The 19,169-nt window shown below is 44.2% G+C and overlaps 1 protein-coding gene across 1 annotated transcript in view; it reads left to right on the forward strand.

Moving 5' to 3' along the window:
- The window catches only part of cttnbp2 (cortactin binding protein 2), a 61,412-nt gene that overhangs the window by 3,281 nt on the left and 38,962 nt on the right, over positions 1-19,169 (forward strand). The window contains exon 2 of the mRNA XM_026311227.2: positions 1,297-1,404. Coding sequence (XP_026167012.1) covers positions 1,297-1,404 — 108 coding nt within the window. The remainder of the gene's footprint in view (positions 1-1,296; positions 1,405-19,169) is intronic.

The following is a 19,169-nucleotide window of genomic DNA, read 5'->3' on the forward strand; positions in this document are numbered from 1 at the left end:
TTTTTATTTCCAGGCTTTGTCGTGATCCCCTCAGAATAAAAAACCTGGTTTGACTAAAGTGAAACGTGTGATTCATGCAGCACTTTCCAGCTCCTTGTTCTAAAGAGAACAGGCCCGTATTAAAGTGAGCAGCCACACAACCTCCTTTGTTCACAGCAGATTTCCTGATAAAACCTGTCCTGATTTTTCAGCACCTGTCTTCAGAAAGCTTCTCTGGCTAAAAGGAGTCGGTGTCGGCCTGTGTGTTCATATATTACCTCTGTTCCAGTGCATGAGGCCTGATTCCTCCCCCCTTTGCAGTGAAATAAACAATGTGACAGCAGCGTATAAAGGACACATCAGTGGTAGCAGCTTGTTGAAGACCCTGACTGGCCTGTTCAAAGTCACTCTGGAAATGTGGGACTCCTTGATGAGATGGGATAATCTTGGCTGAGGTTTTGATGTTGGCTTGTAAATCAGGCTGGCTGACAGCTGAACGTCCCCATAATGAGCAGGTAGCAATCTGCCTGAAGTGCACCACAGCTCTCTCTTTGCTCTATTATAAGGTTGTGTTGAACCGACAGCCCAGTGAGAAGGTTCCAGATATTGGAAATGCAGCTGAACGTATCAGATGATTACTGTGTTGGCTTTCAGCTTCTCTCTGAGAATTTATCCTGGTTTTTTTTTTACCCATCCAGTGAAGAATTCCACTAATTTCTCCACTTTAGGTTTTGTTTTGAATGAGCACAATACCTCTCAAGGTTCCTTAACACAACAATTTGACGCTTTGCTTTGGAATGTGGACAAACCGGACGCTGCTGTGATGTTTAGAGATGTGTCTGGGAAACGCAGGAGTTGTGCCGTCTCCCACTGCACTGGCCCAAAATCTGTTTGTCTCTTGGTTTATTGTTGACTTTCACATCTTAACGCTAGAAACATCAAGCTCCTGTCACATTTCTGTTATCGTAAAGAGAGTTGGTCACTAATAAGCTCCTCACCTACTGCTCCTGTGTCTAATTCCTGTCAAAGCCTCATTAACTTTTACATTTTTGCTTGAAAAGTCACATTATTTAATTATTAATCATTTTATTGTTTGAATCAACTGTGTGGGAGGATACAGTTACAATAATGGGCAGTTTTATGAGCTGGGCCTGGTATTTTCTTAATGTAAATCATAATTTCTAAACACAGCACTATCACACATATAAGACTTCTGGTAAATAAAAGTTGTTTATATTGTTAAATTGCGTCTCGTGATTGTCAATACTCGATGCCTTGAAACGGACTCAGACATGGTGTTTGTGTCCTGTGTTGCAGAAATGTGAGTTCAACATGGACAACCTGAGCAAGCCAGAGCTGCTCACCCTGCTCAGCATCATGGAGGGGGAGCTGGAGGCCCGAGACCTGGTCATAGAGGCCCTGAGGGTGAGTCCAGGCGACACACACACACACACACACACACACACACAATCTCACACACTCCTGTACGTATTAGCTCAAACACTGCAGATACCGCAGCCGTTGTGGGGTTAGAATAACAACCTATTTGGAGCAGATTGCCTCTGTGAAACAGCGTGAGATGAGCTGATTAGCTCTAATTGAGTTGGTATCACTGGGTTTAATAAATGGTGAATTCTGCTAAATGAATCCAGTATCACCAAATCTCAGAGCATGGCTTTGTCCCAGAAATGTGCAGACCGATTGTGCGCCCATGATGAAGGACTGCCCCACACTTTTTGCCTTCCTTTGTAATTGCCCACTGATAAGCAGTCTCTTGTTGACTGGGAGCCCAGTGAGCGACTGGTTAGAGGCCAGTGTGATCAGATCTTTGCGTCCACCCAGCACCCCCCTACTGAGCTTGCAGTAATAAAGAGATGAATGAAGCCGCCGGTCCTGGCTCTTGTTGTTCCTTGGTGGCTACTGAAAACCTATTAGGACCATGCTGCTCGTGTGAGCTGGTTTTTATTTGGCGGTGACGAACTGTCTGCAGGTGAACGCAGCCTAACTGTGTTTGTTTGGTTTGTTTTAGCAGCCGCTGCAGCACGAAGCCTGCTCTTAAATACAGTTGGCTACTCTCCACAGCAGCTGGTGCGCAGATAAGAAACAGATGAGGTTTACTTTATTCTAAGGTTACTTTGACTTTACAACAGTCTGTCTGCTGTTTGAAGGAAGTGATTTGCTGCAGTGTGGTATCACAAGCAGAGCCGCTACGATCGAGTGGATCGATTGGCTGATTGTTAGAAAACGTACGTTGTCATTATTTCATCTTAACTTTTAGGTTTTGGACCGATCAAACAAAAGCACAGATATTCAGATAATACATCTCTGTGAGAAATGACGTTTTCACTCTTTTGTGATATTTGATTGAAGTGATGCTGATGTGTGTCTGTACTGACTGGCCGTAGCCTCCAGACTGATGGAGGTTGGGATGAGTTTAAGTGGATGATGTATTGATCTGTGGCTGCCGAATCCTGATGTTGCCCAGATGAGGACTCCGCGGTGACCCGACAACCCGTCTCAGCCTCATGTTGGAGGTTGCTGGTTCCCCACAGGGGCAGGAATGTGGAGTTATTTTTGAACAAACTCTCTCTGCAGTTCTGTATTTAGGTTGCCTCAGGTCGTCCATGCTCTACTTTCACCTGTTAGGCCATTTTTAAGACTACTGCTCAAAAATCTTTGTTTATATAAAAACAAGCAAAGGCGAGTTTCATAATTTGACCTTTATTCCTTGGCTGGTCTTTCAGTGAGTTTTAGACTTGTGTTGTTGGAATCAGCTTTAGTTGCATTTCTCATGACATGTTCTAGGTCGTGCACCTTCAGCTTGTCTTCGATATGTGGCCGTTTAACCTCTCGTTGTTTGAACTGAGCTCTTAGAGGACTTTCTGCTGGTTATGTGGATGTATAGAGTGTGTGTATAACAGACGCTCTGTCCTTTCATGCTTTTTTTTTTTTTTTTTTTTAAATGTGCAGCTCATTCATGGTGCTGGGACTAAACCAGAGGAAAGAGATGTTCCCATCAAATGGATGCAGAGGCCGAGGATCGAACTGGTGATCTTTTAGTTGTGAAGACATTTTCTAATTTTTTCTGATATTGAGCTTATGTGGATTTTGGGTCATCGACCTCAGTGTTATTGAACAGGACTCTGCTTCACACTGCATCGCAGCATTGACTGTAATTTAAATCTTTATACCTTGGTCCTGTTTTTCCTTCTTTCATCCAGATCCATTAGTCCCGGTTCTTCTCTTATTTCTGCCGCCTGCCCTTCTTCACATTTAGGCCAGTCAGAGCTCCACGTTGCCTCGTCTCTGTCCCTTTGTGTTTCTGGTATTGCTTGTTTTCGTGTTCCACCCTAACTGCCAGTTCATCCATGTTTGGTGCTGGTGTTAAGAGTCCCTGCAGACCCCGTCTCCCCTGTGGATGGATATCCTATCCAGCTCTCAGTCAAATAAGCCTGGTCCCTGCAGCCCATTGCAGCTCACACAAAACACAACGAGCCTGTTTGTTGTGTTGCAGATAAGCTGGAGAGCTAGGGAGGGAGGGGCAGGCCAGAGGAGGGACAGGGACTGAAGGAGGCATAAACAGGAGACAGTTAAGAAAGCTGGCTGTAAAGGGAGAGGACCTGATCGTCACTTTGAGTCAGAGCGAAGGTGATGCAGGGCGGGCGAGCTGCAGAAAGAGAAAGTGGAAAAATAGAGGCCTGACAAAGCCGTAGCAGTGTGACAGAGGATTAAGCCATCCCCATCTACTAGCTTTGGAGACCCCTCCCCCTAAAAAAAAGGGTTGCCAGTTTCATTGAATAGTGCTGTCTGTTTAAAAAAATAAATAAATAAAAGCCTGGACCAGACCTCCACAGCCTGGCTCGACTATGACGATTGTTTGTGGCGTTTGCTAAGAGGCTTTGGTGCCACCGATTAATTAGCATGTGGCTGAGCTGCCGTATCAGGTTACATCCTGGGGAAAAAGAAAGGACGCGTCAGCCGATTAGCCCAACAAGAGTGATATCACATTATTACCGTGGCCGACGGCCTCACAAGTCACCCATTCTTTTTCTGAGCCAGCAGCTTCTCAGAGAAAAAGACAAAATGGCTTTATTAGTTTCACCAGGTCACAGGTGCGAGGTCCATTTCCGAAGTTCTGCTTGCACTGGTTTGTGAACTGGCTCAGTTGACAGAACTGAGATTAAGTGTTTGGCTGATGACCAGTGGTCATTTCTCACTAACACAAACACTTTTACACAGACAACGTGTTTAAAGCCTCCTCGGTGTCAGTGCTGTGCACAGAACGGACACAGACAATCTCCAAGTTCTTAGTGTTCTTGACATTTCAAATCCTCTGTGTTCTCCCACGCTGTCGAGGAGTGAGTGTTTGAAATGCACTGAAAAAACTGAGGCACCAGCCTCCACTGGTGGAGGATTATTATTGGTCCAGTATACGAGAACAAAATCGGACTTTACCGAAGTTGACCTGCGTTCATTCATGTGTTTTTGACAAATAGGGCCATGAGAAAATAAACCTTCAGGACCCCAACCTTACACTATTTATCTATCAGACACAGAGCAACATGAGTGACCTTTTGACGTCATCGTTTCTGTTCTCCTGAAGCTTTATACTCCATCAGAAAGTGCTCGTCAGCTTTGGAAGTTACGTTCTCTGAGCCTCAGTCTCACAGTCTCTGTGATCGTACATGGATGAGTCCAGGTCTGTGCTTCAACCGCTCGATGGGATGATTTCAGTGGCCAATGAAAAAGCGTTTTAGTGACCTGCCAGTAAAACTGTCTGTGGACCAGCTCTAGATATAACACAGAAGATAAAAACACTCAGTACTTTTACTCCTTTGCTCTGTTACATTGACTCAGTGCCTTTGGGAATCCAGAAGGGCAGCTGGCGTCTCTGCCCACCAGGTCTGTCCTCATGAGCACCGGCTTCCTCGGGAGGTCATGTGATCAGCCATATGACTCAGAGCCCATGGCGCCGCTGTCAGCACAGGGCACATACATGTGTAGCACAACACATGCTCCGAGCCATCAGGCTTTCTCCACCGCTATTTAAGTCGTGGCCTGTTGCTGGGCTTTTCCACGTCTCCCCTCCCAACCCACACACTCAGCAACGTTTGTCATCTTCATCTTCTTCTTCCCATAAATCTGTTGTTTTTTTTTTCGTGGACGTCCTGCCCTCTGTCTGATGCTGCTGCTTCTTTGTTTCTCTCTCTCTGTTCTTATCTCTTTAGATAGATGCCATGGCAGCTCATTACTCATCATTACTGTCTTTCTCCTTCCACATAAATCTTTGAATTTCTGGCTGCATCTCTCGTCCCTCTCTGAGCTGCATCGCTAATCCAAAATATATTAAGAATCACAGTCCCCTCCAAATAACCAGTGGGGTTTTAAAAAGCTTCGCCAACAAACCTGTGACCCTACAAATCAAGAGAAATAATCTTTTCACTTTATTCAAACTCAGCAAAAATACTGAGGAATATTATCATGGTGCCCACCTGACCCAGCTTTGTTTTTGGGGGGGAGGGTTTGTGGATATTGGAAATGAAATTGGGTGGAGAAACCTCTTCAACCAAGGAAAGTGATTTTTTTTTTTTTATCCATTTTGCTGGCTGGTGAGTGCAGGCGTGATTGTCGGTGAGAAACACTAGAGCTTAGGAACTTTGCCAACCGAATCATTACGAACAGTTTGGTTTGAGAACACGACAGAAACAGCTCATCATCATTAATATCTGGAATCTGTGAATATGGACATTCTGTGGCAGCTTGTGTTCATCTTTCCACCTCTTCTTCCTCTCTTCTCCATGGTTCAAGTTCAGGATTACGCTTCTTGGTTTTAACCCTCTCTCTTCAAACATGAGCCACAAGCCAATCAGCATCCTGCTCCGATCCCTCGGCTGCCTAGCAACCAGACCCCCAACCCGGACCCTTTTTCACGAGCTCACAGGCTCCAGTTTCACTGCCACCCACTGACATGCCATGTAGGAATGAGGCTAAAAACACTCAGTCAATCTTTACTCTCTTGTGCCGCCACCAGCCTCAACCCCACCCCCCCTCAGGGAAAGTGGTTCAGGCTGTTGTTGGGTGTCTCTGGAGAGCAAGAGCCTGTTTCTGTGACTGTCTTTTTTTTATTTTTATTTTTTTATGGTGGGGTGGTTCTTGAAGTGCTGTCAGTCACTGCAGAAGACAGGCCCACTCCCCGGAGGGCTGGACTGTCTTGGAGTTGAAAGTGTGTGTGTGTGTGTGTGTGTGTGTGTGTGTGTGTGTGTGTGTGTGTGTGTGTGTGTGTGTGTGTGTGTGTGTGTGTGTGTGTGTGTGTGTGTGTGTGTGTGTGTGTGTGTGTGTGTGTGTGTGTGTGTGTGTGTTTGCATCTATAATGTGTATAAAGGCTGCAGCTAAGGCTTGTTTTTTTTAACATCAAACATCACAACAATATGCAACTACAATCCAGATGTACACAGCTGTTTGGCATGTTTAAGACTTAAGTGATAAACCAATCATTGTATTTGGCGCTGGTTAATTTTGCTGTTGTTTCAGTAGTAAATTTCTGCTCAGACAAATGAGAAGGGACTGCACGTCTGCTCCCCAGGGTAACACCGTCCTGCAGTGCTCTGCATCAGCCAAACGAAGAGCTACATTAGTGTTGTGAATGGCAGATAGGATGATAACCACAACAGTGTTTTGCTGTGTGTTTTCAGTCTAAATGAACAGTACAGGCATGTGTTACAGCAGAGGAATCGAAGGAGCAGTGAGAAAATGTGCTTTAAAAGCCTTCATGTAGTCTGCTGCAGAGGTACAACTCCAGTAACTAATGCCACATATTTACTGGTTCATGCTTCATGAATATGCTGCATGTTAGTATGGATGTGATGGTACGGTAATAGTTTTATTGATTTTGGATAAAAGAAGTTAGCACTACATTTGGGGCTCTTGAGAAGTCGTGATGAGCTTTTTTTTTTTTTTTGTAGTATCTTCTGATGTTTAATGAACTTAAATGAGTAAGACATCAATCAACCAGATGTTTTCTTAATTAGTCAAGAATGAAAATAGATGTTTGTTGCTGCCCTAGATTTAATGCATGAGTCTTGTACTTTACATATGTATCTGAATTAACAAATGCATCAGCTCTTTGTGCACGGGGCAGCATCATACTGTTTGATATGGTGAGTATCTGCAGAGTAATGAAGACCTCGTGTGTTCCAACCTGATCTGCGTTTGAAGTCGTTCAGGCCTGAGTTTGAATGATTGTGTATATTTAACCGTCTGTGTGCATCTGTGTTTTTGCGTGTGTGCGTGCCGTGTGTGTTCACCGTGTGCATCATGTGCAAGCAAAGAACGAGGCGACTGGTGAAGTGCTTAGGAAGTAGGTCATAGCAGCCATCACTCTCTTTCAGTCTTAATCCTCTTCCTCTCTCACTGTAACCCCATCCTCCCCCTCACTCTTCCCTTTTCTTTACATAATCATATAACATATGCCGTTTGGTCCAGGCTTTTATCTAAAGTGCCTCACAGTACTTGCGAGTGTGGCCCCAGTGGGGGTCGAACCCCCGGGCTTGGCACTTTGCTGGTTTCCCCCACTCTGGGAATGCAGGATGTTCTTGTGCAGATAAAACACCATGATTTTATGTGTCAGCTGTGATGATGTTAGAATTTTAATGTTTGGGATTATTTTCTGATTAATAGATTCTTTGTCTATTAAAAATGTCTAACTCAAGTTCACATCACACAAGTTGATGCTAAATTACCAGTTTTCTCTGAAGATATAAAAAAAAAAAAAAAAAAGCGAAATGCTCAACAGTGATAATTGATAGTTTCCCATTGATTAACGAATGTATTCAACTAATTGTTTTCTTACTAATCAAGTTTGAACGTGTGTCTCAGCAGCTTCACTTTTCTTGTGGCTGCTTGTGAAAATCATCCTGCAGTTTTATCATCACAGTTGTTTTGTCCATTGACTTGCACAGAGAATCTCCTTCTTTTTTTTGGCTCCTGCTTCCCTTTTTCTTGCATTCAGAATCTGAATCAGCTTTATTGTTATCTTGTGGTTTTTCTCATCCTGCTGAAATACTGATGTGTTTTCTTATTTAAATGGAGGCGTCTCTAGAAGCAGTTGAGCTCAAAGTCTCTGTCACGCTTTCCCCTCTGACCTCTCTCTGTAACTCCCCCCCCCCATTAGGGTCTAGTTGATTTGATGACATTGCTGCTGTTTGATGTGGGCTGAAAGTGTCATGGAGGCTGAAACGTCTGCTCCACCTGATGAGCTGGGGAGTGAAATGAGAGATGGTGAGACAAACAAAAATAGTCAGCTCTTCTCGCCCTACTCGACCCTGTGTGAGGAAATTATTGGAATAAAAGCCCCCAGCTCTTGTACTATACATGTTGGATGTGTATGAAAGCAGCTGTGTGTGTGTGTGTGTGTTTATGTATGAATGTTTATGGGGCCGCACTAATTCTAGCACTGGAGAGGATGATGATATCAACTGTGTCGTACACTCAGTTGACAGTTGTCAGTCTAGTCCAACAAGCCTCAATAAATCCTCCTTTGTGAAGGTCATAATAATCAGTTTTTGCTCAGAATGTTTCATTGAGCTCAGTCTGGTCTCATTAGGTTTGAACTGGACTCCATATTACAGACAGAGTGGTGTGTCTGTTATTTCTCCTGGCCTCATTAATAGAAATAAACAGAAACATTATCAGTAAAGAGTAATAATGAGAGTAATCCATGGTTTTAACCCTGATAGGAAACAAATCTGTGTTGCCTCATGACACACACTCCCTGGCCACTTTATTGGAGACCTGTTAGTTTAACTGGATGTTTGTTCCTGTGGGTGGTTTTGTACTGGGCTGCATTATATCCAGATGTGAAGCATAAACCAGTTGAAATCAAATTCAAATTCTAAGCTCAGTAATGAACATTTAGTACATTTATCTCAGAGTGAATCAAAACTACGATGTTTGTAAAAGTAGAATCTGTAGCTGCCGGTTTGTGAGCAGCCTTATTGGATTACATTAGAGCAGCAGGTGTACCTAATAAAGTGGCCACTGAGTGTATAATCTTCGTATAGCTCAACCCCAGCTGTTTCATATAACCGTCATTTTGTTTAGCCACGTGTCGCTGCTGTCGACTGATGGTTATTGAACACATATGTTTAAAATGCATGATTTCTTTCTCATGCACAAACACACATTTCTCTCTTATCACACACACACACACACACACACACACACACACAAACAGTGCCTTTAAGTGTGTGTGTGTGTTCAGCTGAAGCAGAATGAGAGCAGCAGCTGTGAGTGGCTGAAAATATGAGCGACCCCGGTTTTTTTTTTTCCATCTTTTCAGAGCTGTTGTCTTTTCTTTCTTCCTCCCTCTACCTGCAAAGATCTGTGCTGCTCACCTGCTCCTCTCGAGCGTGGGATGAAAAGCTCCACACCACAGCAGATCAAACTTTACCAGCTGTAGTTGTAGCAGGAAAAAAAGACAAGATGCAATTAATACACAATCACACATGGTCACCCACCGTGTCACTAGTGAGACTCTAAAGCAGGTTTAATGAATCTAAAATATCTAAAATGCTTTATCACTAATGTTTATTAGCACACAAGCTAAAAGTCAAGCTAAAAGCGTGGGTGTCTAATGAAATCTGTTCACGGTGTTTCTTCCAGTTGCTCTAAGCACCTTTCCCAGAAGAGCCTGAAGGGTCAGTCTCACTGTGCACTCACATTAATTATTAATTATGTTAATTATGTTATTATGATTTAGAATCAGCATCGCAACAGCTGGACTGTCACAGATATAAACCATTGTATAGTTTACATCCGTCAGAATCCTTATGGATTTGAAAAACTAAATGTTTTAGATCGATATCAAAATGTTTATGATGTGTTTTCTTATGTTTTCATCAGTGTGGTCTCAAAAATCCACAAGGATCCAAACTAGAAATCTATAAATTGGAATTAAAAACCAATTTATTTGGTTTGTTATTCTTTAAACAGAGACAATGTGTAACCAGCCACTACACCAGAATTAGCTAGGGGCTAAATTTCCATCTGCACTGCCTGATCAGGAGAAATACACCGATACAATAATAAAGTAAAATATCACCAATCAAAGCTGGAATAAAAGTAAAACATTACAAAATAACACAAGGTAAATACATAATCACAATCTACCTGACAGGTTAGTTGAGAGCGATCAAACAAATAAATACTAGTCAAGTCAGAGACGAAGGGAAATGTTATTGTAAATGAATGAAGTGTAAATAAAATGACCCATCTAATGGTCACATTGCTGATTGATCTCAATCGCCTCTTGATTTGCTTGTTAAACTGCGCTAATATTGGACGTTCTCTAATTGGTCTAGTTTTAAAGAAAACAAGGTTGATGGGAAATGTGGTCTTACTGTGTGTTTGCAGCCTGGTAACATGAGGGACATGGTGTCATTTCCATCAAGATGTCACAGTGACTTTGAAAAGGAAGAGCGAGTCCTGCGAAAGGTATTCTGGGTCTTTGTGTCTGCGGGTTGAAACGTTCAGGCTCGGTCCCGTTGGAGCGTCTGAGTCCTCTCCTAGCCGCCCCCAGTGCAGTGTGAGGCGGGTGCACTGTGTGTGTGTGTGTGTGTGTGTGTGTGTGTGTTTGCCAAGAAGCAGATTCCTTCAGTTACTGTGTGAGATGGTGACAGAAAGATGGCGGCTGCGTCTCAACGTGTGAAGTGAAGAGAGGAGGAGTGTGAGAGGCGCTGAGTGGAAGAGTCGCTCTAATCTGAATGTAAGTGATTCAGTCATTGCAAAATATAGCGCTGTCCAGGCCCCAGTGGATTCTGGGCTGACGCCAGGTAAACACAGATGATGTGAAGGGTTTTAGCCACAGTGGCTACAGGGATTATGGCAGTGGTCATCTGTCCACCGTTTTGGTCCAGACTGAAAGGGCTTTGGTCGTATGGGGTAGATGCTGGTTGGTTTTGGTGATCACATGACTTCCCCTTCTGGTTTTGAGTGAAATGTCTGTACAGGTTTGGGACAGATAGAGAATCTGGTGCACATGTTCAGTATCTTCATTCATGATTAAATTGAAGGACGTGTCCATTAGCTGCAGTGAACTGGTGAGACTGGTAAACGTCTCCTCAGCATTAAACAGCAGCATGTAATGATTGCTACTGTGTGCATGACATAAGGATTTAACTTCAAGTAGTTTAGCCTAGGTGGGTTAGTGGTTATCAGTGTTGCCTCACATCAAGAAGGTTCCTGGTCTGAAACCCATCAGGGGCCTTTCTGTGTGGAGTCTGCATGTTCTCCCTGTGCTTGTGTGGGTTTTCTCCAGGTACTCTGGTTTCCTCCCACAGTCCAAAAACATGTATGTCAGGTTGATTGGTGACTCTAAATTGCCCATAGGAGTGAGTGTGAGTGTGTGAGGTTGTTTGTCTCTATGTGGCCCTGTGATGGACTGGGGACCTGTCCAGGGTGGACCCCTGCCTTTCACCCAAAGAGAGCTGGGATAGGCTCCAGCTGATCCCTGGGACCCTGGTTAGGACTAAGGGGGTACAGATGATGGATGGATGGGTTAGCCAGCGTGTCTGCAGACTTTAGACTGTCATGCTAAATATCTTTCAGTGATCGATCCAGTTTCAAAATATTTTATTGCAACCTCAAATCCCTCAACACACCCCCAACATTAGTTACTGGTTACAGCAGCGCCAACTCCCACACAGTCCATAAAACCTGTTATTGATGCTTCACTATTTTACAGCACATTTGAAATGTATTAGTTATGGTGCCAAAATTAGTTTCCCAAATCAACAAATTAGCGTCCTGGCCTGACTGTGTTTTCTGTTGGCACATAAGAATTTGAGGCAGCACTCGCTAATCCCAGTTTGTAACTTTTAGGAAAACTGGTGTGAAACTTGAATCTGCAAAATGAAGGTGAATAAAAAGAGCCCTCAGTTAAAGCGAAACAAATGTCGGAAAACTGTACAGCATGTTCACTGTTGTTTTAACCATTATTCACTGCTGTGGCTCCAGAGTGTGAGAGGTTTTAGTTGAGTCAGTGTGGGAATAAAGGCGTCTACCTCCTTTTCCTTTTGAGCCATTAATCGATTACACCTCCCTCCAGCACGACTCACTGTCTCCCTGTTGGCTTCACAGTAATGCATTGTAGCGAAAGCAATTAAATTTGCAAGCATTCAGCAGCTCCTGCAGCAGTCCATCTGCATTTTCTTGCTCTCATATTCACCCTTCCTCTTCAAGGCGACGGCCCTAACAAACACCCTGCCCCCCTCCGGCTCCACTTTCATGTTCTCCATGGTGTGATCCCTGCGCTCTTCTGTTCAGGGTGAGCCAGAGTGCTTGGCCCCTGGGTGGGGACTGGAGGTCGTGACTGATGTGGGTGAGGAAGTGCTGTCGAGGGGGTTGCGAGTTCTGCTTCAAACCCAGCTACCGCTTTGTCTAGATGTCAAGTTTCTGAGCAGGACGGTGGCTCTGTGCTCGTCCTTGACAGCAATTTCTGGTCACATCAGCAGAAACCAGGATTTCTGTGTGGGGAAAATATGATTCTGCTGCTTCTGTGGGCAGTCTCCGGTGTCATTAGGGTGACAGTTAAATCACAGTTTTCCCCCAAAGCTGCTCCATGTTCCTTCCAGTTTGGGTTCGTCAGACGCTTCTCCCTAAATGTCCGACAAATGTGAGGCGTCCTGGTCTCTGCGCTGCCCCCCCTTCCTCCATGTCGGTTTTTCCCCGCTCTGTGAGGGGCCCACTCTGAGTGATGATGACAGGCGATATGTGCAGAGGAGGGAGAATTCTGGTTCTTGGTTTCTTTAGGTATCTGTGCGACGGGAAACCATCATATTTGGGTCACTCAGGCAGGAGATTTGACCACAGCTTTAGTTTCATATTCAGTCCAAAGCTAATTATGTCATACAATCGGATAAAGTGCTTCCTCTGTTGCAGATGTTATCTGTAAACCCCTAAATTCAGTCATTTTAATGCATTTCTTTATCTAGTAATCAATATATATTTGCTTTTGTTCCACTGGACGTTCATGACGTACAGGTGACCTTGGTGTTTACATACATGATGCACAGACATGTTGTACACACTGTTTACAGCAGTTTCCACAGCAAACAAATCTTTATTATTATTATTTTTAATATCAACAAAGTGTGAAAATATCGATCAGAAATTGGCGTCTAACCAGTTTCTTGTTTTGTCCGAATAAACAATCAAAACTTCAAAGATATGAAAGAAAATCAGTAAAGGCTCATATTTAAAATTAATATTTATTTTTCTGATCAGATTGACCTGCTCACTAATCAATTCATTTGCAAACCTTCAATAAACAGAAAGTGCCAAACCACAGGAAGGTGGTTCTCTTCCTCTTTTAGCTGCACTTTAATGAAATTTCTGTCCCGTCAGAGATGACGTGTTGTGCACTTTCATATATTAAGAATCCAGTCTTTCTTTAAGGCAGCTGTTCTCATCCTGGTGCCGTTTAGGCCCAATTGTATTCAGGCTTTGATTCCATCCAGCTCATTTCACTAATTAGTTCCTTCTCCCTGGATGAAGACTTGCTAATCAGCAGAATCAGCCAGTGTGGTGGAAACCTACAGACTCCGGGGCCTTAATGGCACAGGGCTGAGAGAAAGTGTTTCAGAGAGTGCCAGCTCTTCCCTGTGCAGCAGGCGCAGATTAGAGGCCGTACCTGCTGCTTCGGCTTTGCCGTCGTGCCAGCGACACTGTGTTTTACACCAGAGCTGGTTGTGGCTTCGCCAACCGGCCGCGTGGCAGCACCGGACTGTGCCAGAGCTGCCGTCGATGGCCAGGTCCTGGCAGCAGGGTTTGGATGGAGTGTGGTGTGTGTAAAGCTTCACACCCTGCAGCAATTATTCTAATGCAACAGAAAGAACTGAACCGTTTCCTACAGAACCAAAAATATAAAGATCTATAAATATACTTTAAAATAGTTTCCTTCAGAAGAAAAGACTGGAAGAATGTTTTTAATGGAGCTGCTGTTTGAAAGGTGCTATATCACCAGGAATGAATGCACCAAGCGGTGAAGTACGGCTGTTAATGTTAATTGTATTCAATCAACCAACAGCAAAATGTGAACAAGAGCCAGCGACTGTTTTAAAGACGATAGAAAAACACGTGACGGATCAGTCGAGAGGAAATGTAACTGTTTCTTGCAGTCACAGGACAAACTCCTTCAGATATTATTGAGATTTAATAAACCAGTTTTCTGCAGTTTTCAGACTGATGGAAAACAAACCTTATGGTCAAGCTCTCGCACCACAAGTCTTCATCGCTCGGGTTGGTTTTACTCTTCCCGTCCCAGGCGGTTTCAGTTCAGCTCTGTTGTTTTTAGCAGTGCCAGGAGGCGCCGTGTCATTACTGCGTGGTCTCTTTATGGGAAGCCCTGGTATGTAAGTTTGAGGTTTTGTGAAGGGAGGAGGCATTAGGCAGGACTTGGGGTGTCTGGAGCTTATGTGGAGTCACTGAGAGTTGTGTGTGTGTGTGTGTGTGTCTGTGTGTCTGTGTGTCTGTGTGTCTGGATGTTCAGACAAACTTTTTATGAAGACTAATAACTAATGAACTGGCAGCAGCGTCACCGTCTGAGGATGGTAACAATAAAATCAGCTCTGACTCATTATAATAATCCTTCGGTAATAGACCTGAGGCTTCTCGGTGTGATAGTTGTAACGGCAACTTAAAGAAATTGTTGTAGTGTCAGCGAATGTGATTGTATCAGAGCTGCTGTTGTGTAGATGTTTTTCTCTCCTTGTACAAATGTGCAAACATGCAGCTGATACGTTGAGAGAAGGTTTGAAAACCTCGTCCATTTATTTTCACGCTGCAGTGAAAAATAGTTTCCCCGTCCACACTCACATTATCCCTCCTTCTCCCCGGCTCCGTCTCCGCTGTAATAACCTCTTATCTGAGAATAAAGAATCTCTTCCTTCCTCCTGCTCTTGTTCCTTGTCCTTGTACCTCTTTAATCTTACATGGTAATGGCCGTGTGACAGGAATCGAAGTGAAGCATATTCTGCTGTTGGCCCACATTAGAGGGCTCTGTAGAAAATGTGATATATAACATATATTCTGAAAGCCAAGCTGAAATGGCTGCTCTTAAATGGAAAGCTTTTTGAGGGGGTAGCTGGTGTTAGTGCGGAGTTATGGCAGAAATCAGATCTCAGAGTTTCTTTAGTCCTTTAAAGGTCAGCCAGCAGTACTGGTTGAACATTTCCTCTACGTGTGTGTGTGTGATAAAGTTTATTTTTTCTGACAGTAACACACAAAGACAGACACGATCTTGGTTGGTTTAGTATTAACCATAAGGGCACGCAGGCGTCCACGCATGGCTGCCCAGCCGCTATTTGCCCCCTGCGACTCCGTGCGTTTGCATCCGATACATCTGTGTTTACAAATCCGAAAAACAAATGGTGAAAAATGAAGGCTGCTGAATGTTTGCAGACGTGTTTATGTGTGAAATGAAAGGTGACAATGTTCTGTCAAAGTGATTTATGGTCACGTGAGCGCCCGCGCTCGCAACCTGCTTAATTTATCTGAGTGGGCTCAGTGTCGCTGGGATCTCAGTCATTATCTCCAGCCCACGATACGCTGCTGCTCTTTTCTTCAGCCAGTAACTGAGTGACTGCATTTAACAGGCAGCCTAATGATCTGTCATTGGGCTGATTTGGTCTCATTCCCAGAAAAGTGAAATTGAAACACCTCAGCTAGAAACTTCCTCCTTCCTCTCCTTTGCATGTCACTATGCATGAAAGAAATGGCTGAAATGTAGACGGCTGCTGGATAATCCCGTCAGTTCGCATGAGAGCGGCCGTGCACGCAGTGTCTGTGCATGTTTGCTCAGGGCTGCTGGGAACTTCAGCGGGAGCCCACACCCCTCACAGTGGCAGGTCCCATCCAAACACCCCCCCCCCCACCTCTGCATTCCTGCTCCACTTCTTCTTTGTTTTTTAATCCTCCTCCATCTGTCTTCACTGCCTTCACAACCTTCTTTATTTCCTTTTCCTTTACCCTTTATTTCCTGCTGCCTCCCTCTCCTCCTGTCAACCTCAGTGCACGTTTTTGTTCAGTTCGGACGCTTTAGCAGGCTTTTTACGCACAGTGCTCTGGTGCACGGTGGCTGAGTAAGATCCGGTTCCTGGAGCTACAGATCTCTATTTATGCCTTTATCTAAGCCAAAATCATTGCTAGTTTAATATTTTTCAGAGGATCAGACAAAGTGATCAGTGGGTAACGCCACCCTTGGGCGCTGTAATTGAGATGGATATTATTTTTTAATGTTCGGACATTAATTCAAGAGTTAACACTGAATTTTGTCTTTAAAAAGGCAGGAAAGAGTGAAAATATTATAATACCCAAAGAAAGCAAATAGGTTTCTACAATCATACATCCCATAAATACATGAATAATGGATCAGGACATTTGTCAGAACTGGTTTTTGTCACTCGACTGAGTGTCTGATCTCCAAACACAGAGGTTTGTAGGCTCCTCACTGTGGCTTGGAAATCCCACTCAGCCTTCAGCACTGTTTTGGAGACATAACCCAGGGTGACAACTGACCACCAAGTGACCAAAACCTTCTGTAGGAGAGTCTTCTTTAGTGGTTGTTGCACTTTGGCAGGTAACCCGTCATTCAGACTTCCTGTTTTTTCCCCCCAAAAGTGTAATTTCTGGTAAAATAGTGAAACTTGAGCGTGTTGCGGCTGCTGCAGCCTCCTGACAAACAATTTGATTTCCTCCCCGGAGCCACACGGTGTTGTTTTCCAGTCTATATTTGTCTGCGTTTGTGATAGGGCAGCCTGTGTGTGTGTGTGCGTGTGTGTGCATGTGTATGTGTGTGTGTGTGTGTGTGGTCATGTGTCCAGGGTTGCTGAGCCCTGTGATTTTTAACTGATGTGATATCAGAGGAGCTGTTGGATACCAGCCCTTTGGCTTGTGCCATGGCCCTTTTCAACTCGCTTCTTTTGCCAACACATTCAGGTTTAGGGCACGAGTGTTTACATGTACTGAGGTGTGTGTGTGTGTGTGTGTGTGTGTGTGTGTGTGCGCGTGTGTGTGTGTGTGTGTGTGTGTGTCGTTGTTTCTGTGCTTGCAGGATATTTTTTTTTTATTATTATTTTTTTTCCTCCAGCGTGGGGTTAAATCGGCCAGATATAAATTACTGACACACATTTAATCAGATAAATAGATATGCATGCACATGACTGCTCCACACACACACACACACACACACACACACACACACACTCACTCACTTACATAGAGAGTAACTAAGAGTAAACACACTTGCAGCCCTATCAGATGTTTGGGGGGGGGCTTTTTGTGCTGTTGCCCACAGGGACTGTGAGGTTTAATCAAGCAGCAGGCCTGTGTTGGTTTACTGTGGCATTAAGGATAAAAATAGGCTGCAAGGAGCTGACTCCACTGGGCAGCAGGGCCCTGGCACACAGCTGCAAGTCATGCTCTGTGTGTGTGTGTGTGTGTGTGTGTGTGTGTGTGTGTGTGTGTGTGTGTGTGTGTGTGTGTGTGTGTGTGTGTGTGTGTGTGTGTGTGTGATACTGATAGGCATAAAAATATATTTATCTTTATTTTACTCTTAATTTTGATAATTGTAGGTCACTCTAATTTTACAGACCTGCTCAGCAGATCCAGTTCTAAAGACACAAAGATGACAGTCAATGTCTGTAGAGGCTCGTTGAATCTCAGGTCGTGTCAGCACTGCGGTCAGATCACCTATAAAACAGAAAAGTGAATGGCTGCTTTAACACCAACACACAAAACGTGGGTTTTACTCCCAGCTGCCTAAGTGAAGCTGTAAAATAGCAGCAGTTCATCATGAACTTGGCTCTGGATGGACACAAAACACATAATGATGTGGCTTCACTTCAGGGTGGACAACAGCGTTCAGACCCTCATGTGATACTCAAGCTCATGAAATGCAGACTAATTGAATTCTCTTCAGGCTGGAGCCATTTTAAAGAGTAAACCATAAAAAAAAAAAAAAAAGTCCTGAGAAAATTAAATTTCATTGCAGGTTTTAAATCCTGAAGCTGTGGTGAAGGAGGAGCTTCCATCAGAATCAGTGAGTGACTGGGTGAGATCCAGTGTCTCGAAGGAGCCCTCAGCAGTCCTGATTTATTCAGCTTGATTTGTTGTGTGAGAGGGAGATTTAGGACGGGAGGGTTAGGAAGTCCTGGGAATGTTGAGTCGTGATTTTCATCGGTTTCTGTGTGTAGGAGGGAGGGAGGGAGGGAGAGAGAGAGAGAGAGAGCGCGCGCGCGCAGCAGCGAGACATCACATGACCAGAGAAAGTGGGTCTCTGTGCTCATTCACATGAGGATTGTTTGATTGTAAGACACACAGCAGATAAATGTGCTGGGAGAATTTGGGTTTACAGTGTGTGTTTTCTGTCCCCTGTGTGTGTTTGTATTTTCGTGTGTGTGTGTGGGCGTGCGTACAGTATCTGGGGCTTCATCAAACTTTCATTGAGGCTGTCAGCTCAGCTCATTAAACATGCGTGGAAAAGTCTCCGCTCAGATGCTTCTCTCTCACTTTATATTTTTATAGATTTCAATACAACTTCTAAACGCGTTGTGCGACAGTGATTACGGTCCGTGTGGAACAGTGACCCCTAGGTAAAGCAGGTCCCATAATGCAAGTGTTTAATTAAACGACTGCCTGTTTTTTTTTGTTTTTTTATTCGATTCACTTGAGTATTTGGTGCAGCCCTAAACTAAACATATGTTTGTTTGCTCACGTTTCCAAAAATACCATCGCAGAGAAACACTTCAGTAAACTGCTTTTCACTGTAGAAATATCAGTGATGGCCACGTTTCTATTCTCCAGGTGACCGTTAAACCCAGTGACCTGTGAAGAGAAAATAAAACCGATGCACTTAATTGTTTTGGTGTTGCTGAATCACAGACACATCGGGAGGCTGTTGTTGTTGTTCGTGGTTGGTTGTATAACATCGGTCTAGTTCCTCACTGATGTCAGCGTCTGTACTGACAGCACCGACGGCCCCGAGCAACACAACCGCTATAACCTCCTGCCCCCCCCCCCGATTTGGGAATCGGTCCCAATGAAGCTGATCAAGTCAAACCGTGTGCAGACGAGACGCCACAAGTGTCCTCAGGTTTTTGACAGTGGCTTCAGTTTGTACAACCACCACCAGTACG

Source organism: Mastacembelus armatus, chromosome 6 (assembly GCF_900324485.2).
Source record: "Mastacembelus armatus chromosome 6, fMasArm1.2, whole genome shotgun sequence".
Lineage (NCBI taxonomy): Eukaryota > Metazoa > Chordata > Actinopteri > Synbranchiformes > Mastacembelidae > Mastacembelus > Mastacembelus armatus.